This window comes from Pseudonaja textilis, chromosome 1 (genome assembly GCF_049901715.1).
Source record: "Pseudonaja textilis isolate UNSWEBS1 chromosome 1, rPseTex1.2, whole genome shotgun sequence".
Lineage (NCBI taxonomy): Eukaryota > Metazoa > Chordata > Lepidosauria > Squamata > Elapidae > Pseudonaja > Pseudonaja textilis.
Window position 1 is genome coordinate 4,299,983 of NC_141990.1, and position 24,298 is coordinate 4,324,280.

Here is a 24,298-nt window from a genome sequence, read left to right on the forward strand (position 1 = left end):
GTTTTTTAAATTTTTACAAACAAAAATAAACAAATCAAACCACCTTTCAGTTCTCCAGTGTGTTGGTTGGGTACATATATCTTGTGCACGTAATAATATCGTACATTTCTTGCTTGCTTATATTTATAACCATTCTAATTTATATTTTACATCACATTGGTCAATTGTTATATTATCATTAACATTGTAATTATAATCTTTCTAAAGTATATTTCCTTACTTAAGTTATGTTCATTCTCTTATTCAATCCTAATCAATCAATTATGTTATTGCTATTATCACATTTCAGTTTCTTACTCTTCTATCCAGCTATTCATAAAATAAATTCCAAATCTTATAATAATCTTTTTCTTCCTGTTCTCTAATTGCCATTGTCAATCTATTCATTTAGATAGCAAAAACTTTGAGGAGTTTGGAGAACCAGCAAATCCCGACTCTGACTGGCCCCGCCAATCCCATCTATTCTCTGCCTCCCAAGTCCCAGCTGATTGGCTGGGTCTCCTTTGGTTGCCCTGCACAGGAGAACAGAGCTGGAAAGCAGGTTAGTGGGGTCGGGAGGGAAGGGGGATTTTGCAATATCCTTCTCCTGCCACGCCCACCAAGCAGGGGTCGGATTCTACCAGTTCGCACCTATTCACTAGAACCGGTTGTTAACATTCTACGCAGTTCGGAGAACCGGTTGTTAGAAGAAATTACAGGGCTAATCCTGTAAGGAAGGCAGGAAGGAAACATTCTGGTGTTGCTTAAAGAAACTGCCTCTCCGTTAACCCTTATTACATTCTTGGCAGGACTAGACTTCCTGTCTCTGGAACTTCTCTGGAGTTTTTTCCCCCTCCTTTGCTAGTACTTTGCTAGTGTGGAGTGGCCATTCAAAGTTACAATGGCACTGAAAAAAGTGACTTATGACCATTTTCACACTTATGACTGTTGCAGCATTCCCCACAGTCATGAGAGGCCAGGCGAGGAGATGCGTGCCTCGATGTGAGTGATATTGAGTTGGCCACACCCAGCCAATAACATGACCACCAAGCCACGTCCACCCAGTCACATGACCACCAAGCCGTGCCCACCAACTAAGCCATGCCCACAGAACCTGTAATAAAATTTTTTTGAATCCCACCACTGGTGTGAAAATTGAAGGTGCGTGGACTTCAACTCCCAGAGTTCCCACTGTGCTGAGTGAGGAATTCTGGGAGTTGAAGTCCACCCATTCCTCCCTACACCAGACTCCCTTCATATACCCCATTAAGGCGTACTTTGGTTATTGGTGGTTTACCAAATGGACTATAGTTGCTTAGGATTGCCTAAACATTTGAGCTGAAGTCCAGCTTAAATTTAACCCTCTCCAGTAAGAGGAAAAAAAAAAGACTTACGCAAAGACCTTCAAACAGGTGGAAGGCAATGTAGACAGGCATCACATAAGCCACGAGGTCAACCACTTCCCTGTTTTGGACAAATAGATACAGATAGATTCAGATTAACAGAGTTGGAAGGGACCTTGTAGGTCATCTAGTCCAACCCCACCGCCCAAGCAGACCCTACATGATTATTATTTTTTTGACAGATTAAATAGATTAAAACCATCATTAGCACCAACCTCCTCTTAGTTGGGGTGGTCCAGTCTTGGCAACTTTAAGACCTGTGGACTTCAACTCTCAGAATTCTGGGAATTAAAACCCACAGGTCTTCAAGTTGTCAAGATTGGACCCCCCTGAATTTAGCTGCCCTACTCTAAGCCACAACTTCTCTTTGTGAGAAGTATCAGGAGAATGTGATCCAGGTCTACAGAGGAATGATTGAGTCTGTCATCTGCACCTCTATAGCTGTCTGGTTTGGTTCTGCAACCCAACAGGACAGACGCAGACTCCAGAGAGTAATTAGAACTGCAGAGAAAACAATGGCTGCCAACCTGCCTTCCATGGAGGACCTGTATCCTGCACGAGTCAGAAAGAGGGCTGTGAAAATATCTACAGACCCCTCACATCCCGGACATAAACTGTTTCAACTCCTTCCCTCAAAACGACGCTACAGAGCCCTGCACACCAGAACAACTAGACACAAGGACAGTTTTTGCCATCACTCTGCTAAACAAATAATTCCCTCAACACTGTCCAACTATTTACAAAGTCTGCATTACTATTACTATTAATCCTCTCATCCTTCTTATATGTTGTGGTCCATCAGCAGCCTGTGGAGCTGGCAGCAGTCGTACAGTGAGGAGGAACGTGGCCCAGTGCTGGAGTCTGGGGAGGGCTCGGATCAGGGATCTGCATCTGATATAGAGATGGGGCCAGTGCCATCTGGGAGTTATGTGCTGACTCCGGAGCCTCCAGAATCTGACATCAGTGAGGCAGAGGAACAGGGGAAGCCTGTTCCCGGTGCGCGCATGCGCAGAAATGCCAGAAGGCAAGAGCAGTTAAGACAAAAGGGGCGATTCGGAAGAAAGGCTTGGAGGTGATTGGCCCCTCCCATAAGGGATAAAGGAGGAGCAAAGGGACAGGAGCCTTTGCAGGAAGCAACTTTGTTCGTATTGGTTGGTTTGAAACTGAAGTTCCGTGCTCTGGTTGGCCTTGTATAACTAATTGGAAATTTAGTCATTGGCAGCATTTAAAGGATGATAAAGGTGCGTGCTTATCAGACTTATCCTGAAGGACTTTGGGAGACTTCCATGGGACTATTTACAAACGGTTTGAGACTCTTTACTACATGACTATAATTCACCACCGTTGAAAAAAAGAAAAAAGGATTTTGGGATTAATGTGTGTTTGTTAGTGTCTCCACAAGCCTTAGTCAGAACACTATATGAATCCAAAAACTAAGTCTTAAAACAGTGTGGGGGGAAAAACACATACATACACGCAGGTTTATTATTACGGGTAGTCCTTGACTTACAACAGTTCATTTAGTGACCGTTTGATGTTACAAAAGCACTGGAAAAAACCCGACTTAGGACCGTGTTTCACACCTACGACGGTTGCAGCATCCCCGTGGTCACACGATCAGAATTCAGACCCTTGGTAACTGGTTCGTATTTATGACGGTTGACAGAGGCCCCTGGGTCACGTGATCCCCTTTTCGTGACCTTCTGACAAGCAGGAGGACGTCAGATCCATTTAACAACCAGGGCGAAAAAGGTGGTAAAAATGGGCGGGGAAACTCCCTTAACCGTCTCGCTTAGCAACAGAAATTTTGGGCTCCACTGTGGTCGTAAATCAAGGACTATTGGAATATTGGAACAGCTAGGCCTCGATTTACGACAGGTTACACAGCAACCGTTTGAAGTTACAACATCAGCCACATGACCCGAGGGGGCGTCCTTGGTAACCTTTCTGAATTTACAGCTGTAATATGCTGTAAATCAGCTTTTTCATTGCCACTGTTAAGTTCAGACATGATCTGACACAGGCTTCCCAAGATCACGAAGCTGACTCCTCATAAACCCCCTTTTATTTAGGTTAAAGTGAATTCTTTTCCAGCAAAGTCCCAGCCAACAGTCTTTCATGAGATTCCACAACTACAGACCTTGTATCGGGCTTGGAGAGTTGCCAGGCCAATATCTTCCAAACGCCGTGCTGTAGCAGCAATTACTTGGCAAGAAGTCAGGAACAGATCTTCACACTAATGAGTTGAACTAATTGTCTCCTGCAAACACCACTCCCCTTTCGCTCCTCTTTATTCTCTACGGGAGGGGCCATTCAATGTCCACCTGTGTCTTTACTCCCGAGTCAGCCCTTGTTCCTTAACTGTTCTCTTCTCCTGGCGGCTCTGCGCATATGCACACTGGGAACAGGCTCCAGCTGTTCTTCTTCCCCACTGGTCTCCGAATCCAAAGGCAGCTGATAACTGTCGGAAAGCCCTGGATCCATCTCTGCCTCTGACGCAGAGCCCTCGTCAGAGACTTCCCGCGACTCCAGGACGGGCCCTTGTTCCTCCCCAACCTCCTCGCTCTCCGAGTCTGCCGCCAGCTTTGCTGGCAGGCCATGACAGGATGGTCCAAAAATATTGAGGACCACCTGTTAGGTATAACATAGGTCACCTAACATAGTTTGGGTAAAATAATATATATTAACTATGATTGTAAGTTTAAGTGTGTGTCACTTTAAAACTGCAAAGCATGTAATTTTGGGTGTGGTGTGAAACCACCAAAGAGGGAGCAAGAGACGCTGACGATTCGCTGGCAATTACTGACAATTACTGGATTGGATTACATTGATGGTTTGTTAGCTGCGTTTTTCCCCTACTGAAGAGTTGCTGAAGGAAGAGAGGAGTTTTGAGTTCTTCATATCTCTCTACTGCGAGGAGATATATCACCGGACTGATATTTGTAACTGTACTGACCTCTCTTTTTCGACACTGGAATTTGCAACTGAATAATCCATGGACGGACTGAACTAAGTGAATGATATATGGACTGTTTTGACTATGCTATAACTCTTACTGGAATAAACTATTTAACTAGCACTGTGTATCTGTTTTTACTGAGTGTAAGCTACAAAAACGTTTATCTCACATATTTTGCCTGCCTGACTGACTGCCCTGCAGATCCTGCTAGGGTGTATCCCTAACAACCACTTATATATACAAGATACTCTCAGGATTCCGAGGGGTTCACTCCAGAATTGTCACACTTACTTTTCACTTGTGAAAATGTACGCCAGGACATCTTTTGAGGCTGTCAGCACGACACACATCAGAAGGAAGAATCCCACTGGAGAAAAGAAAAGATGGAGAAAAGGATTGAAGCAAGCCCAGATATATTTTATTTATTTATTCAAATTTATATGCCGCGGATCATGCGATCCAGAGCATTAGAAAGAGAGAAACTAAGGAATATTGCAACAAAAATCAAATATTATACCAGGATGGCCCACTGTGGGCCCTTTACGACCTGTGAAGTTCAACTCCAAGAATTCCTGAGCCAACTATATCGTGAAATGGTATAGGCCATAGATAGATAGATAATAGACAGATACAGATAGATAGATAGAGATAGATTGATGCAGTAGACAGACAGACAGACAGACAGACAAGAAAGAAAGAAAGAAAGAAAGAAAGAAAGAAAGAAAGAAAGAAAGAAAGAAAGAAAGAAAGAAAGAAAGAAAGAAAGAAAGAAAGAGATAGGGGTAGATAGTAGAATAGATGGATGGATGGATGGATGGATGGATGGATGGATGGATGGATGAATAGATAGATAGGTAGAGTGATAGATAGATAGATAGATAGAAAGATAGATAGATAGATAGAGTGATAGAGTGATAGGCAGAGTGATAGATAGATAGAGTGATAAAGTGATAGATAGAGTGATAGATAGATGGATGGATGGATGGATAGATAGATAGATAGATAGATAGATAAAGAGAGATGTAGATAGATAGATAGAGTGATAGATAGAGTGATAGATAGATAGAGTGATAGTGATAGATAGATAGATAGATGATAGATAAATAGAGTGATAGATAGATAGATAGATAGATAGATAGATAGATAGATAGATGATAGATAGATAGATAGATAGATAGAGTGATAGATAGAGTGATAGATAGATGGATGAATAGATAGATAGATAGAAAGAGAGAGATGTAGATAGATAGATAAATAGATAGAGTGATAGATAGATAGATAGATGGATGGATGAATAGATAGCTAGATAAAGAGAGAGAGATGTAGATAGATAGTTAGATAAATAGATAGAGTGATAGATAGATAGATAGATAGACAGACAGACAGATGGATAGATTAGATAAGATAAATGATAGATAGATAGATAGATAGATAGATAGATAGATAGATAGATAGATAGATAGATAGATAGATAGATAGAGATGATATGTAAGGTCTCTTCCTTGAACCGGGGGTTGGACTAGAAGACCTCCAAGGTGCCTTCCAGCTCTATTCTGATTCTGAAATGCTGGTTTATGCTTCCCATCAATTCTTTTCTTTCTACCGGCCCCGGAATGATACCTGTGCAAATCATGGCGACCAGGGAAGACTTCCGGGCATCTTCCACTTTCCTGGCTCCTAAGGCGTTGCCGACTCGGACACTGGTGGAGGCCCCGATCCCAAAGGGAATCTGAAATGGACAAAGAGACAGACCTGGTGAGATGCCCATTCAGTTCCTGCCTTGCTAAAGTCTTCCATCAGCCTGGATTTATTGATTGATTTTCTAATATAGCCAGAGTGGGATGGAGTACATTAAATGCCTTGTGTCTCAAAGGTGCTTTTCAGGACTAAAACATACAATGAACCTTTGCAGGAACTGGGCCTGGCTAGTCTAGGGAAGAGAAGGACCAGGGGAAACAGGATAGCATCTTCCAATATTTGAAGGGCTGCCACAGAGAGGAGGAAGGGGTCAAGCTATTCTCCAAAGCCCCTGAAGGCCAGAGAAGGAACAATGGATGGAAACTGAACAAGGAGAGAGATTCAACCTGGAAATAAGGAGGAATTTTCTGACAGGGAGAACAAGCAACTAATGGAACAGAAGTTGCCTTTGGAAGTTGTGGGAGCTTCATCCTTGGAAGCTTTCAAGAAGAGACTGGACTGCCCTCTGTCAGAAATGGTGTAGGGTCTCCTGCTTGGGCAGCGGGTTGGACTAGATGACCTACAAAGTCCCTTCCAACTCTGTTAATCTGTAAGGAGGCAACTGGACTTTCTTGGTTTTTCTTTTGAAGATGTTTCGCTTCTCATCCAAGGAGCTTCTTCAGCTCTGAATTGTGGTGAGGAAATGGAAGGATTTATGGTCATTTGCATCTATTTTAGAGGGTGATTGGATTAATTGTTTTATTAGTTTGTTATTTTTTTATAATTATTTTAATTATTATTTTTATATGATGTTTTTATATTTGTGTAAGCCATCTTGAGTCGCCTTGTGAAAGTAGGCGGCAATATAAATTTTCTAAAATTAAAAAAAAACAACCTACAGGTGGTCCTTGATTTGCGACCATTTGTTTAGTGACCGTTTGACCTCAAACAGCACTGAAAAAAGTGACTGACAACTGTTTTTTCACACTTATGACCATTGCAGCATCCCCCGTGGTCATGTGATCAAAACTCAGATGGCTTGGCAACTGACTCGTATTTATGACGCTTGCAGGATCACATGATTCCCTTTTGCGACCTTCTGACAAGCAAAGTCCATCAGGGAAATGTCGGATTCACTTAACGACCGTTTTATTAACAACATCTACAGTGATTCGCTTAACAGTTGTGGCAAATGTCGTAAAAAGGGGTGAAACTCACTGAACAACTGTGTTACTTCGCAATGTATATTTTGGGCTCCATTGTTGTCATAAAGCGAGGACTATCTATATGGATGGTATAGATCGTTTAGTGACCATAATTGGCCATTCAGCAAAACATTGCTAAGTGAAACTGCATTTATGATTCGACTTCCACTTTTTTTTTGGTTTATAGACCAGTGAACAACGTAAAAGTGAAGATGGCTTGCAAAGTTATATTTTTTCCTCATGGTTGTAGATATGAATAGTCAGTAAATGAGGCAGTTGTTAAAAGGGGGCTACAGGTAGTCCTTGAGTTGTGACCACAATTGCAATGGGAACCTAAGTGATATGGACCTTAAGTGAGTTGCACCTAATTTTATGACCTATTTGGGTGGTCCTTAAGTGAATCACATGGTCCTTAAGTGAATCCCTTTTTCCCCCTGTTGGAAGCTGTCTGGGACCCACAGGACACTGCAGCCGTTGTAAGTATGAATCAGTTTCCAAGAATCTGACTTTTGATCTTGTGACCGTGGGGAATGCTGCAATGGTCGTAAGTGTGAAGATTGGTCATAAGTTCTGCATTTTCACTGTTGTGTCTTTAAATTGCTGGCTGAATATAAAGACAGTCAGGCAAACTCTACAAAGGCTTCCATACTAAGTTTCTGTATTGGCTCACAAGGCATCCTCAAGGTATAACTCACAATTATGTCGAGATTCATCTAATGTCCAAATCTTTGCCATAACGATAGAACAAAGCAGCCCGATGTTGTTGGGGGCCAAGCAAGAATAATGGAAACTCCCCCAACCCAACCAAGGGTCAATTCAGTGACCAATTAGGATTTCAGTTGTGACCACATGACATGAACTACATTTCCCATGATGCATTAACTACATTTCCCATGAGGCATTCCCTTAAAGGGACAGCTCCCAATTCCCAATTAACTACATACTGTCTGGACAGCACAAGTCCCTTTTTCCCACACCCTTGCAAATTACACAGGGCCTCTAAATGAACGGTCATAAGTCAAAGATCAATTGTAACTGGTTTATCTCTTGAGACTTTCAAGAAGAGATGGGACTCCCATCTGTCAGATATGGTGTAGGATCTCCTGCTTGGGCGGGGGTTGGGGGTTGGACTAGATGACCTACAAGGTCCCTTCCAACTCTGATTATCTGTTTAATCTATGTATTATAGACAATGCGAAGCATGGGATGCACACAAAATGCAGGGAAATCCACCTTTTGGTTTGCTAATTGGAGGTGTCTGCCAAGGAAGGTCAAAAAAGTCAAAATGGCAGACCTTGGTCCTATTTTGTGGCGATCTGGAGGACGGGAAATGCTTACCATATAAGCTACGGTGGCGATTTCATAGATGACAGATTGTGCAGACAGATCCAGCACACTGAGAAGGCCTGAAATTTAAAAAAAAAACCACAAGAAAAGGGAAAAAGTAAATATCCAGGGATGTCCTGAGGGAAGAGATCTAAAAAGTCAAGATGGCGGCTGAGCTGCCATCTTAACTTTTAGATCTCTTCCTGAGGGCTCCTGCAAGGATTATGGTAACCCTCAATGTACAACCACCTTTGGAGCCAGAATTACTGCTGCTAAGCAGGACGGTTGCTAAATGAGTCACACTTCGGTTTTACGACTGTGTGGTCATTAAGTGAGTCTGGCTTCTCTCATGGCTTATTGGGAAGGGCGCAAGTGGAAATGGCATGACCCTGGGATGCTGCAACCCTTGTAAATACAGGAATCCTCGACTTACAACAGTTCATTTAGAGACCGAAGTTACGACAACACTGAAAAAAAAGGGACTGATGATTGTTTTTCACACTTGTGACCCTTGCGGCATCGCCGTCATCACATGATCCAAATCCAGACCCTCGGCAAAGTGACTCATATTTATGACAGCTGCAGGGTCCCGGGGTTATGTTTTGTGTCCGAACTGACATGCAACAGGGAAGCCAGGTTCACTTAACGACCATGGGACTCATTTAAGAACTGCAGTGATGCATTTAACGAATGTGGCGAGAAAGCTCGTAAAATGGGGTGTGTGTGGAAAGTCCCCTTCACAAATTTCTCACTTAACAACGTAAACTTTGGGGCTCCAAAAGTTGCGGTCATAAGTTGAGGAACGCCTCTAGGAGAAAGGGCAGGTCTACTTTTGGGGCCCTCCCACCCCAGCCATTAGCTCCTCCCCCTGCCCACTCCTGACCTATCAGAAAGCTTCCAATTTCAAAGGTCCACCATTCGATGCAAATCATCAGCATACTGGGAATCGCCAGCGACATGAAGAGACCCCACTCCTGCAGGCAGTCCGTGGACCAACCTAGGGAGTGAAAAAAGGAAAAAAATCACCCGAACAAGCCAGGATTCGTGGTTTGAAAGCAAAAGTCACACAACAAGAGGATGCTGATTTCTGAGTCCGGAACAGGAGTTTCTACAGTGTCTACATAGGATAGGATCAAAATGCTGGTTTTTTTCAAGGCAGAACTAGAACTCCCCATCTCCTGGTGATTGGCCTAAAGTCACCCAGCTGGCTTTCATGCCTGAAGTGGAATTAGAACTCACTGCCTCCTGGCGACTAGACCAAAGTTGCCCACCAGGTTTTCATGACTAAGGGGGAACTAGAACTCACCGTCTCCTGGTGATTGGCCCAAATGCAACCAATTGACTTTCATACCTCAGCCAGGACTAGAACTCACAGTTTCCTGGTAATTGGCCCAAAGGCACCCAGCCAGCTTTCATGCCTAAAGCGGGACTAGAACTCACAGTCTCCTGGTGATTGGCCCAAAGTCACCCAGCCGGCTTTCATGCCTAAGGGGGAACTAGAACTCATTGTCTCTTAGTGAGAAGCCCAAAGCTGGCTTTAATGGCTAAGGACTAGAACTCACCATCTTCTTTAGTTGGCCTTAATTTACTTAATTGCTTTTCATGCCTAAGGTGGGACTAGAACTCCCTGTCTCCTGGTGATAGGCCTAAGTTACCTAATTGGCTTTCATGCCTAAGGCGGGACTAGAACTCCCCGTCTCCTGGTGATAGGCCTAAGTTACCTAATTGGCTTTCATGCCTAAGGCGGACTAGAACTCCCCGTCTCCTGGTGATTGGCCTAAGTTACCTAATTGGCTTTCATGCCTAAGGCGGGACTAGAACTCCCATCTCCTGGTGATTGGCCTAAGTTACCTAATTGGCTTTCATGCCTAACGTAGGACTAGAACTCCCCGTCTCCTGGTGATAGGCCTAAGTTACCTAATTGGCTTTCATGCCTAAGGTGGGACTAGAACTCCCCGTCTCCTGGTGATAGGCCTAAGTTACCTAATTGGCTTTCATGCCTAAGGTGGGACTAGAACTCCCCGCCTCCTGGTGATAGGCCTAAGTTACCTAATTGGCTTTCATGCCTAAGGTGGGACTAGAACTCCGTCTCCTGGTGATAGGCCTGTTACCAATTGGCTTTCATGCCTAAGGTGGGACTAGAACTCCCGCTCCTGGTGATTGGCCTAAGTTACCTAATTGGCTTTCATGCCTAAGGTGGGACTAGAACTCCCGTCTCCTGGTGATTGGCCTAAGTTACCTAATTGGCTTTCATGCCTAAGGTGGGACTAGAACTCCCGTCTCCTGGTGATAGGCCTGTTACCTAATTGGCTTTCATGCCTAAGGTAGGACTAGAACTCCCGTCTCCTGGTGATTGGCCTAAGTTACCTAATTGGCTTTCATGCCTAAGGCGGGACTAGAACTCCCATCTCCTGGTGATTGGCCTAAGTTACCTAATTGGCTTTCATGCCTAACGTCTCTCCTGGTGATAGGCCTAAGTTACCTATGGCTTTCATGCCTAATGGGACTAGAACTCCCGTCTCCTGGTGATAGGCTTTACCTATGCTTTCATGCCTAAGGCGGGACTAGAACTCCCCGTCTCCTGGTGATAGGCCTAAGTTACCTAATTGGCTTTCATGCCTAAGGCGGGACTAGAACTCCCCGTCTCCTGGTGATAGGCCTAAGTTACCTAATTGGCTTTCGTGCCTAAGGCGGGACTAGAACTCTCCGTCTCCTGGTGATAGGCCCAAAGTCAGATAGCTTTCACGGCTTAGGCCAGGGGTGTCCAACCTTGGCAACTTTAAGACTTGTGGACTTCAACTCCCAGAATTCCTCAGCCAGCAAAGTTGGCTGAAGGAATTCTGGGAGTTGAAGTCCACAAGTCTTAAAGTTGCCAAGGTTGGACACCCCTGGCTTAGGCAGTACTAGAACTCACCCTCTCCCGCTTTCTAACCTGATGCCTTAACCACTAGACCAAACTGGCTCTCTAACCCATCCTCTAATTGAGAAGTCGGCGACAGGAGCTTGGCAGGGGTGCAAGGGAGGAAGGACAACCCCAGTCTTCCTCATGGTTATAAAAGAGGTGGGAGTTTTCTCACCTCCCCAAGTTTCGACGTGAAGTTTCTTCCACTTGATGTACAGAAAGAGGGTGATGGCTTGCGCATACTGAGCGATGGTGTTGGCCCACGCAGACCCCCTTTGAGGAAAGAAAAAGGGATTTGCAAAATAGAAATTAGGGTGATTTTTTAAAAAATTGTTTTGCGTTTTTTTGAGGGGGGGGGGTCCGTTTTGTAAATATTCACACCGAGTTGCTTCTTATTTTCTTTGCAGTGCGTTTGATGGAGAGGAATTCCAATGCAGGCAATTCCTCGACTTACGACCCTTCATTTGGTCCATCTGAAACTACAACAGCCCTGAAAAAAGGGGACTTAGGATCCATCCTCACACTTACGACGGTCACAGGGTCTCCGTGGTCCAAATCTTGGCAACAGGCCTGCCTGTCAACTCATAAAATATTTCTATGGTCTTTTTAGGGTTGCCAACGGAAAGTGGGGGGAGGAAAGGGGTTTGAAAGAGCAGTGCGGCAGTTTGGAAATCGAAAGTGCATTCCATAAATAGTATTTCAAAGATAGTAACTAGGTGACTGAAGTTTCTGCCAGGCAAGATTCTAACTGGAGAGCATGACTGGTAACTCTGGGCTATGGAGGTGTCCCATTGGAGAATATGAATTAGGATACACCCAGAGGGGTGGGGGAAAACCAGGGTCAAGGGTGACAATGAATAATGTGTCTCAGAGTCGGCTGCACCCAAGCAGTGCCGGACAGTTTAACTCCCAATAAATCCTTTTGAAATTTTGGAAGTTTGGCTCGAGACTCATGGTTTAAATGGGGGCGACTGCCGGAATCCCAACACTGGGTTTATGACAGCTGTCGCATCCCAGGGACCTGGGATGACCATTTTGTGACTTTCCCAGGGGCCCTTCCGACAAGCAGAGGACATGGGAGAACCAGGGAATTGCTTAATGACCATCCAATTCACTTAAGGACCACATGCTCCACATAACAACTGTGGCAGAAAAAGTTGCAAGATTGTAAACTTAATGACCGCATCCAGTTCCAATTGAAGTCAAGGACTATCTATAGAGGATCCGTTACTCCTTTAAATTGTTATTTCTTGCAATATTTAAATTATGTTTTACAATATACAAACTTAGGACCACAATTCAGCCCAAAATTTCTGTTGCTAAGTGAGTGAGACAGTTTTTTGTCCTAATTTACGACCTTTCTCACCCCGGTTGTTAAGCGAATCATGGCAGTTGTTAAGTTAGTAATACGGTTATTAAGTGAATCTGTCTTCCCCGTTGACCTTGCTTTGTCAAAAGGGGCTCATGGAACCCCAGGACATTGCAACCGTCATAAATGTGAGTCAGTTGCCAAGCGTCCAAACTTTGATCATAGGGTAGGACCGTGGGGATGCTGCAACGGTCATAAGTGTGAAAAACGGGGCTAAGCCACATTTTTTAGTGCTGTTGTAACTTTGAACGGTCACTAAATGAAATGGTGTAAATCGAGGACTACCTGTAGTTGATTTTTTTCTTTCAAATTTTGTAGTTTGATGAATTCCCTTTCACTTAATCTATGGATTTATTAACCATCTTTTTGCTCAAACCCCTAACTGATGTCCAGTTTTTCCATAATAATAATGGTAATGATTAGGATGATGTTAATAATAATAATAATAATAATAATAATAACAACAACAACAACAACAACTTGGTAAACACAACCTCAGATCCAAGGATGGGAAGAACAAATTGTCATGCAGTGAAAATGGATATTTTTGTCCCCAACAGCCTCCTGTACTTACCTAACGCCCATGTTGAATTGGTAAAGGAAAATATAATTCCCCAGGACGTTGATAATATTTGCAGCGATGCCACAAAAAACCTCTGGCCAGATGATTTTCTGCAAGGAAATATATTATTTTATTTCTTTTTTTAAAAAAATACCGTTTCCCCAAAAATATGACCTACCCCAAAAGTAAGCCCTAGCTTGATTTTTTTTACACGTGTGCCCAATATAAGCCCTAATTAAGGTCTCACCCAATCCACCAAAATCCTATTCTGTAAGCCATGCTTACACAACTAGTAGTAAAAAAAATTTGAATCCCACCACTGGTCATAAATCACTTTTTTTCAGTGCTGTTGTAACTTCGAACAGTCATTAAATGAATGGTTGTAAGTCAAGGACTATCTGTGTATAATAGGTGATTTTGGATCCTACATTGGATCCTAATGAGATCCTATCCTGCTGGTGAAGAAGGAGTAGAGTCACCTGAAAATCTAAGTCTGCTGGAGTCCTTGCTGGCAGATCCATAGAAATATGGACCACCTGTTTCTACTCTCTCTCTCTCTCTCTCTCTCTCTTTATCTCTCTCTCTATCTCTATCTATCTATCTATCTATCTATCTATCTATCTATCTATCTATCTATCTATATCATCTATCTATCTATCTATCTATCTATCTATCTATCTATCTATCTATCTATCTATCATCTATCTAGCTATCTATACTATCTACCTATCTATTTATCTATATCTATCTAGCTATCTATCGTATTATCTATCTATCTATCTATCTATCTATCTATCCATCTATCTATATCTATCTATTATCTATCTGTCATCTCTCTTTCTCTATCGTATCTTCTATCTATCTATCTATCTGTCTATCATCTATCTACCTATCTATTTATCTATATCTATCTATCTATCTATCTATCTATCTATCTATCTATCTATCTATCTATCTATCTATATCTATCTATCTCTATCTATCTCTATCTATCTATCTATCTATCTATCTATCTATCTATCTATCTATCTATCTATCTATCTATCTATCTATCTATCTATCTATCTATCTTTCTGCCTGCCTGCCTGCCTGCCTGCCTGCCTGCCTGCCTGCCTGCCTCTCTCTCTCTCTCTCTCTCTCTCTAATTAGTTACTGAAGTTTCTAATAACTCCAATAACTCCAAGGTGCTTCGTTTGGATCCAGCCTTTCCAGCCCAACACTGGAGGTTTTTAAGAAGAGATTGGACAACCATTTGTCTAAAATGGGATATGGTTTGCTGCCTGAGCAGGGGGTTGGACTAGAGGACCTCCGGGGTTCCTTCCAACTCTGTTATTCTGTATTCTATGAACCATCCCTTAATTCTTGCCCCCTTGCAAAGAGGCGCAAAATTGCTAAGGAACGTCGGAAAGCAATGCCTTACCTGATTTTGCAAATACCGCATTTGGATCTGGTAAATGAAGGCTGCCTGCGAGATGCAGAAAAGGAAAATTAGGAAAAAAAACAGCTATTAGAAAAAAGTAAGATTTTTTTTAAAAAAAAATGTGGTTCAATTGCCCCAAAACAAAGGAATTGGCATTTTTCTACAGCTCTGTCAAGCCCTAAAATCGTTTCATCCCGAATCCATAGATTTAGAGACATTCTAAAGGCAATTTAGAACAGTTCCCCATTTTAGCAATATTAAGGTGTATGGACTTCAACTCCCAGAATTCCCCTAGCTGGCTGGGGAATTCTGGGAATTGAAGTCCATACATCTTGAACATGCTAAGATGGAGAAGTACTTCACTTGATCCGTCCTAGGCTCAATGCAGGAATCTATGGTTGTTCCAGACAGAAGTTCCTCTGGTATAGCTTCTGAGTTTCGGGGAAGAATCCTGGAACGCTTGACCTGTGGAAATTCAACCTGCCAGCTGCCAGGTTGCAAATAGATATGCAAATAGATGCAAATAGAATGCAAATAGAGGGAAGATCAATTCATTGTTCCCACCCCCCCTTGCATAGCTAATGAGTTGCCAAAGAGAGGTGATGGGAATTGTAGTCCACAACTAGCTTGCAAATCTACTCCAGATTAGAAATACAGGTAGTCTTCAATTTACCGCCACATTTGAGCTCATCATTTCTGTCGCTAAGCGAAACATTGGTTAAGTGGAGTTTTGCTCCATTTTACGACCTTTCTTGCCACCGTTGTTAAGTGAGTAATTAGAAATTAGAGAGCAAGAAGATAAAGAATATTATAAAATATGGGATTTATTTTATCAATGGCTAGATAAGAAAATAGAGAAATAAGATATATTATAATATAAATATAACATAATAGTAAAGATAAAACAATGTAATGATATATTATAACTGATTATAATGACGTGAAGGATATTATGAACTAGCTTTTGTAAAAGTTGAGATTTGCTCGAAAAAGATGACGTGAATTCATAATTATTGTCTAATAAGGAGTTAGTAATAATAATAATATAGTATGCATGGTTGATCTATACAATATGAATTTTAATCTAAATTTAGAAGGGAAAGACTGTTGATATTGTGCATAAGAGATATGTACCAGCCAACATACTGTACAATGGAAAGATGATTTTATTTTATGTTTTATGTTTGTTTTTGTCAATATTTGTTGTCGTAAGCGTGAAATACGATCGTGACTTTTTTCAGTGCTTTGAACGGTCACTAAACAAACTGTTTTAAGTCAAGGACTCCCTATAGTAAGTGGCCCACAGTCCTATCCTTGAAAACGGTCAACATTCTCTTTGATTCTCCTAAAATTTTGTGTGAAAAGCAAAGTTTACCGGGAAGCTGGATTCACTTAATAACCGTGTCAGATTCACTTAACAAATGGGATCACGAGGACCAACTATATATTTAGATAGATGATAGTTGATAGATGATAGATAGATAGATAGATAGATAGATAGATAGATAGATAGATAGATGATGGATAGATAGATAGATGATGGATAGATAGATAGATAGATAGATAGATAGATAGATAGATAGATAGATAGATAGATAGATAGATAGATCACATAGCTAGATTGAGAGAGAGAGATTATGGATGGATGGATGGATGGATGGATGGATGATAGAGAGAGATGGTAGATGGGTGGAGGGATGGAGGGATAGATAGATAGATATAGCTAGATTGAGAGAGAGATGATGGATGGATGATGGAGAGAGAGAGATTGAGAGAGAGGATAAATGGATGGATGGATAGATAGATAAATAGATATAGCAAGATTGAGAGAGTGATGATGGATGGATGGATGGATGGATGGATGGATGGGATGGATGATAGAGAGATTGAGAGAGAGGATGGATGGATGATAGAGAGAGAGTGAGAAAGAGGATAAATGGATGGATGATGGAGAGAGAGATTGAGAGAGAGATTGTAGATGGATGGATGGATAGATAAATAGATATAGCAAGATTAAGAGAGTGATGATAGATGGATGGATGGATGGATGATAGAGAGATTGAGAGAGAGGATGGATGGATGATAGAGGGATTGAGAAAGAGAGGATAGATGGATGGATGATAGAGAGAGAGATTGAGAGAGAGGATGGATGGATGATAGAGAGAGAGATTGAGAGAGAGAGAGAATAGATGGATGGATGACAGAGAGAGAGATTGAGAGAGAGGATGGATGGATGGATGATAGAGAGAGATTGAGAGAGAAGATAAATGGATGGATGGATGATAGAGAGATTGAGAGAGAGGATGGATGGATGGATGATAGAGAGAGATTGAGAGAGAGGATGGATGGATGGATGATAGAGAGAGAGATTGTAGATGGATGGATGGATAGATAAATAGATATAGCAAGATTGAGAGAGTGATGGTAGATGGATGGATGGATGGATGATAGAGAGAGAGATTGTAGATGGATGGATAGATGAATAGCAAGATTGAGAGAGCGATGATAGATGGATAGATAGATGATAATAGAGAGAGATTGAGAGAGAAATGATGGATGGATGGATGGATGGATGGACAGACAGACAGACGGATAAATAGATATTGGAAGGGAAGCTATTCACTCTTCCCTGACTCAATGTAGGAAAAGATGGAAACTTACAGGCAGTGCTGGGATAAAGATCATGACATAAACCTGAGTGAGCCTGGAAAGACAAAAAAAAAGGCATTAATTTCCGATGATCCGATTCTGCCGCCATATTCACGGCTGCCTTAAAAATCTCATGTGCTTTGATGTAGCCTCTTCCGGCATCACATTGTGAGCTAAAGTAGGCTCTTTGAAGACATCCCTCAAACTTTGAAGAATAAATTTAAAAAACTGTGTGTTTTTTTAAAAAGATGAAGTCTTCTCTATTAAATTCAAAAGGTCCCGTTTTGTGGTAAATCTTATGAGGGGTGATCTGACTTCGTGAAAGACGAGACATTTTGAATGGATGCTCTTTACCGATTTTCATTTTGAAAGATCTTAACTGATGTTCACTTACAAAGGAGAATATTTGTAGCTTGGGTTGAACCATGGAGACCTTGGTACCCTCTGAGCTTGATGGTTTTCTTGTAGACGTTTCATTACCAAACTAGGTAACATCATCAGTGCTTGTAAGAAGTAAGGAGGTGCTTGGGTCTTTTTGTTCATTTTTGGGCGACGTTTTTTAAAGGCTATGCAAAAGAGCCCAAAAGAGCACCGTGGGGTAGGGGGGACATTCCACCAGAAATCAGCATCCAGATCAACATAAATTAACTCCAAGGTTAAGATCAGATCAACAATCAAGTAAAACAATCAAGGAATTAATTTCCAAAGAAGCCAAAGCAAACTGACAGCAAGCTCCATTCCTTACTAGCACTGATGATGTTACCTAGTTAGGTAATGAAACGTCTGCAAGAAACCAAGCAAGCTCAGACAGCACCAAGGGCCCCTCATGATTTTAATTTTGATGTTCTTACCTGATGTCAATTTTGAATGAACGTTCTTAATTCATGTGAATTTTGAATGAATGTTTTTAATTCACATGCATTTTGAACGGATATTCTTGACTGATTTGAATTTTGCGGGGGATTTTTTTTTTTTCCAATTGGTGCGAATTATGAATGACACTCTGAATTGAGGTGAATTTTGAACAGATGTCCATTATAGATTTGAACCTTGGACGGTTTCTTAATTGATGTGAGTTTTGAAGGGCTGCCGTTTTGTTGATTTGAAAGGTTCAGTGATTTTCTTCATTAATGTGAATTTTGAATGTTATGTTCCCAACGGATGCCAATTATGAATTTTTAACAAATAATCTTACTTGATGTGAATTTGGAATGGATATTCTCAGGGGGGTGGGATTCTCCCGGTTCGGACCGGTTGTATAAAACTGGTTGTTATGATTCTGCGCGGTTTGGAGAACCAGCAAATCGTGACCCTGGCTGGCCCCGCCCCTCTCCATCCACCTCTCCCTTCCTCGCCCAGTCAGTCCTTATCATGCATGCACTGTCTTACTACTTCGGCCAGGAGGCTTCCCTGAGACCCAGAAGGCCCCCAAAATGGGGGGAGGGGGAACGTGCTGCCAAAAAAAGCCACTCCCACCCAGTCACATGGCCACGCCCACCTAGCCACGGCCACAGAACTGGTTGTTAAAAAATTTGGTGGCCGTGGCTCCGGAGGTAGTCTAAATGTGGTCTTCCTAAGTCCTTATAGAGTAGTGGTCCCCAACCTTTTTTGTGCCACGGCCCAGTACCGGCATCACAAAATGATCCACGGCCCGGTACCGGCATCAGCATACATGACAAGGCAAGGCGAGCCGAGAGACCGGCCAGCCAGCCGTCCCCCGCTTTTCCCCGCCATCTTCAACTCCTCCTTTGTACCTTTGTCGATGGGCTTCGCTTTGGGACGGCTTTGGGACGGTCGCTTGGCTCGCCTTGCCTTGGGTGCTGAAGGAATCCTCGCGCCTTAGTTTCGTTCGAAGCCCCCCCCCCCTTCGATGAAACTAAGGCGCGAGGATTCCTTCAGGACCCAAACGCCGCTTTCCAACCAGAAAAGCTCACCCGGAAGCACTTTCTCGTCAAACAAGATGGCGGCGCCCAGCAAACCGGTGGCCCGGTAAGAAATGGTCCACGGCCTGGTGGTTGGGGACCCCTGTTATAGAGTGGCATTAGTCCCTCCCTTGATCTCCTTTCTCACCTGGAGACTTCCGGATCCTGCCGGATTAGCAACAGAAGCTGTTCTGTATTGATGAAAAATGCCCAGCATGGGAAACAGCAGAGGAGAAGAATCAGGATGCCTTGTTGGAGGATGGTGCCCACCCGTTTCATGTTCTTCCCGCCGTAAGTCTGGAAGAAGAAGTGGAAAGGTCAGAGGCACACGTGAATGGCCAAGGAAAGGAATTTATTGCTGAAAGCCTATGTACAGGAATCTTCTGGACCAATAGGTTAGCTTCGGCTTGGAGCTATGTCAAGATCAATGGGATTCAAGGAAGGCAGCACTTGGTTTGTTTGTGGCTATGTAAGGATGCTAGGTTGATTCCTGTTTTGACTCCACCTCCAGGATCTGTCAGTCCTTCTCCTATAGCTGCTCTTTGATCTCTGTCTATATCTGTCAGTCTGTCAGTCAGTCAGTCAGTGTCTATCTATCTCTATCATCTCTATCTACCATCTCTCTCTCTTTATCTACCAATCTAAATATATCTGTAATCTATATTTATCTCTCTCTCTCTATCAACACTCTATTATCTCTCTGTGTCTTTCTCTTTCTTTATCTACCTATCAATCTAAATATCATCCAGATACTATCATCTATCATCTCTCTCTATCAACTATCATCTCTCTCTGTCTTTCTCTCTTTCTTTACCTATCAATCTAAATATCTATCTATCTATCTATCTATCTATCTATCTATCTATCTCTCATCTGTCAATTCTACCATCTCTCTCTGTCTTTCTCTTTTTTATCTACCCATCAATCTAAATAACAGATATCTATCATCTATCTATCATCTCTCTCTCTGTCTCTCTCTTTCTTTATCTACCTATCAATCTAAATATCATCTAGATATCTATCATCTATCATCTCTCTCTATCAATTATCATCTGTCTCTGTCTTTATCAATCAATCAATCAATCTATCTATCTATCTCTCATCTATCAATTCTATCATCTCTGTCTTTCTCTCTTTTTTATCTACCTATCCATCTAAATAACAGATATCTATCATCTATCACCTCTCTATCATCTCTCTCTGTCTCTGTCTCTTTCTTTATCTACCTATCAATCTAAATATCATCTAGATATGCATCTATCATCTACCATCTCACCTCACTCTTTCTCATCTATCTACCTACCTATCTACTCTCTCATTCTCTGTCTCTCTCTGTGTGTGTCATCTATCTATCTATCTATCTATCTATCTATCTATCTATCTATCTATCTATCTATCTATCATCTCTTTCTGTCATCTATCTATCTATATCCTGCTTTTCTTATTACAGTTACTATAGCCCTCGACTTACAACTGAAGTTGAGCCCAAAACTTCTGCTTCTAATAGGCAGAGTTGTTAAAGTGAGTTTTGCCTCATTTTACAACCTTTCTCGCCACAGTGGTTCAGTGAATCACTGCAGTTAGTTAACCCTGTGCTTCGTAACAGCACTTTGCTTGGCCAAACGTTGCCAAAGGGGATCGCACAACCCCAGGACCCTGTAATCGTCATCAATAGGAGCCAGTTGCCAAGCAGGTGAATTTGGCTCACGTGACCATGTGGGGTTCCTGTGAAAACTGGCCGTGCCATGGTCACTAAATGAACTGTTCATGAACTGAAACTTGAAGAATCCCTGTGAACAGCAACCTTATCAAGGAACCGCAAAAACACTCCCACCAATGCTAACAGGGCAGGCGAATTGTATAACCCCATTCTCTCCCTACTAGCATTGATGATGTTACCTAGTTGGGCTAGGAAACCATCAAGCTCAGAGAGCACCAAGGACCAAACAGTCCTTTTCTTCTTCTTCCTCCTCCTCCTCTCCTTGCAAACCCCACTCCCTTCCAGCACTGATAAGGTTACCTAGTTGGGTCATGAAATGGCTGCTAGGAAACTACCAAGTTCAAAGAGCATCAAGGATTCCACAGTCCTCCTCCTCCTCCTCCTCCTCCTCCTCCTCCTCCTCCCCCCCTCCTCCTCCTTGCAAACCCCACTCCCTTCCAGCACTGATAAGGTTACCTAGTTGGGTCATGAAATGGCTGCAAGGAAACTACCAAGTTCAAAGAGCACCAAGGATCCCACAGTTCTCCTCCTCCTCCTCCTCCTCCTCCTCCTCCTCCTCCTCCTCCTCCTCCTCCTCCTCCTCCTCCTCCTCCTCCTTGCAAACCCCACTCCCTTCTAGCTCTGATAATGTTACCTAGTTGGGTCATGAAAAGTCTACAAAAAACCCCCACCAAGTTTAAAAAGCACCAAGGACCCCATAATTCTCCTCCTCCTCCTCCTCCTCCTCCTCCTCCTCCTCCTCCTCCTCCTCCTCCTCCTCCTCCTCCTCCTTGCAAACCCCACTCCTTCTAGCACTGATAATGTTACCTATTTGGGTCAAGAAAAGTCTACAAAAAAACCCCCACCAAGTTTAAAAAGCACCAAGGACCCCATAATTCTCCTCCTCCTTCTCCTCCTCCCAAACTCTCCTCCCTTCTAGCACTGATAATGTTAGTTAGTTGGATCATGAAACATCTGCAAGAAAACCACTACGCTCAGAGAGCACCAAGCACCTCACAGTTAAGCAATTCTTATGTGACTGTCTTGGGAGAGCCTTCAAGTCATGTAATCCCAAAAGAGAACCTTGAATCTCTTTTTCAGAAAATTTAAAAACTCCACTCTTCTGGATTTCGAAGGGGCTCAACCCCAGATTTAGCACTTCCAAACATCCCACATGCAGAAAAATCAGGAAAACGAATTGCATTTTTTTCTTTTGGTATCTGGCAGGCTCCAAGCTTGGACAAAAGCGCAGAATTACCAATCTCCACCTGCCCCAACTGGTAAAAAAAAAAATTTGTCATGATGACTCACCTGAGATATTAATGTGTCACAAGCCGAGGACAACCCGAAACCAATAGAAATGCCAGTCACGTTGATCACCTAAAAACAGAAAGAAAGAAACAAGAGGGAAAAACATTAGAAAACCTGGAGATTACCTAGTACCTGCTGCTATTCTTACCCAAAATCATATGCTGGAGATTATAAAATAGGTTAAAAGGTTTAATCCCTCCTTTAATCCCAATACGAGGGCTCTGCTACTCTTTGCCAAATTGATAGGTTAAATGATAAATTAAATAAATAAATCGCCTTTTAATTTCCAATTGCAGCTACACCTTCAGAGCTATAACACAATACAGTTTAATCCGTGACGTACGACCACAATGGAGCCCAAAGTTTCTTGTTGCTAAACGAGACATGTGTTTAAGAAGCGAGTGTGGGGCTTTCCTTGTGGTCTTCCATCCCAAACCCCACCAGGGCTGAGACTCTGTTTAGCTTTTAGAGGTCAGCCAATAGTCAGCTGGAAGCTACCACTTGATGAAGATAGAAGGGTGGGGAGAGAAACACAGGAAAAGCAGGGGTAGGATGCAAATATTTTTACTATCCGTTCTGTGGGCGTGGCTAGGTGGGCGTGGCTAGGTGACTGGGTGGGCGTGGCTTCTTTTCTTTTTGTGCAGCGCCCTCCTGTGCTCCATTTTGGGGCCTCCTGGGCTTCAGGGAAGCCTCCTCGGTGAAGCAGGAAGACAGGAAGAGGGATCCCAGCACAGCTGATCATCAATGAAGCACCTTGATCTAAATTAGAAACTCCAATAACTAATGAGAGAGAGAGAGAAAGAAAGAAAGAGAGAGACAGTGGCAGGCAGCCAGGCAGAAAGATAGATTAGATAGATAGATAGACAGATAGATAAATAGATAGGTGATAGATAGATGATAGATAGATAGATAGATGATAGATAGATAGATAGATAGATAGATAGATAGATAGATAGATAGATAGATAGATAATAGATAGATAGATAGATAGATAGATAGATAGATAGATAGATAGATAGAAGAGAGAGAGAGAGAGAGAGAGGCAGGCAGGCAGGAAGGCAGAAAGATAAATAGATGATAGATACAGGGGTGGGATTCTACCGGTTCGCACCAATTCGCTAGAACCAGTTGTTAAAATTCTAAGCAGTTCGGAGAACTGGTTGTTAGAAGAAATTACTGGCCTAATCCTGTAAGGAAGGCAGGAAGGAAACATTCTGGTGTTGCTTACAGAAACTGCCTCTCCGTTGACCCTTATTACATTCTCGGCAGGATTAGATTTCCTGTCTCAGGAACTTCTCTGGAGTTTTTTTTCCCCTCCTTTTCTGGTACTTTGCTTGTGTGGAGCGACCATTCAAAGTAACAATGGCGCTGAAAAAAGTGACTTATGACCATTTTTCACACTTAGGACTGTTGCAGCATCCCCACAGTCATGAGAGGCCAGGTGAGGAGACGGGTGCCTCGATGTGAGTGATGTTGAGTTGGCCACACCCAGCCAGTCACATGACCACCAAGCCACACCCACCAACTAAGCCACACCCACAGAACTGGTTGTTAAAATTTTTGAATCCCACCCCTGGATAGATAGATAGATAGATAGATAGATAGATAGATAGATAGATAGATAGATAGATAGATAGATAGATGATACGATAGATAGATAGATAGATGATACGATAGATAGATAGATAGATAGATAGATAGATAGATAGATAGATAGATAGATAGATAGTTGATACAATAGATAGATAGATAGATAGATGATATAATAGATAGATAGTTAGATAGTTAGATAGATAGATGATATAATAGATAGATAGATAGATAGATAGATAGATAGATAAAGATAGATAGATAGATAGATAGATAGATAGATAGATAGATAGATAGATATAGATGATAGATAAATATAGATAGA

General features: G+C 42.4%; 1 protein-coding gene across 1 annotated transcript in view; it reads right to left on the reverse strand.

Moving 5' to 3' along the window:
* LOC113442530 (multidrug and toxin extrusion protein 1-like) overlaps positions 1–24,298 on the reverse strand; it is a 41,252-nt gene that overhangs the window by 11,398 nt on the left and 5,556 nt on the right. Inside the window, exons 3-13 of the mRNA XM_087924754.1 lie at positions 22,384–22,452; positions 19,522–19,670; positions 17,464–17,506; positions 14,803–14,847; positions 13,395–13,492; positions 11,627–11,724; positions 9,433–9,546; positions 8,562–8,629; positions 5,962–6,070; positions 4,633–4,708; positions 1,374–1,443 (exon numbers count right to left, since the gene is read on the reverse strand). Of these exons, the coding sequence (XP_087780880.1) occupies positions 1,374–1,443; positions 4,633–4,708; positions 5,962–6,070; positions 8,562–8,629; positions 9,433–9,546; positions 11,627–11,724; positions 13,395–13,492; positions 14,803–14,847; positions 17,464–17,506; positions 19,522–19,670; positions 22,384–22,452 (939 nt within the window). The remainder of the gene's footprint in view (positions 1–1,373; positions 1,444–4,632; positions 4,709–5,961; positions 6,071–8,561; positions 8,630–9,432; positions 9,547–11,626; positions 11,725–13,394; positions 13,493–14,802; positions 14,848–17,463; positions 17,507–19,521; positions 19,671–22,383; positions 22,453–24,298) is intronic.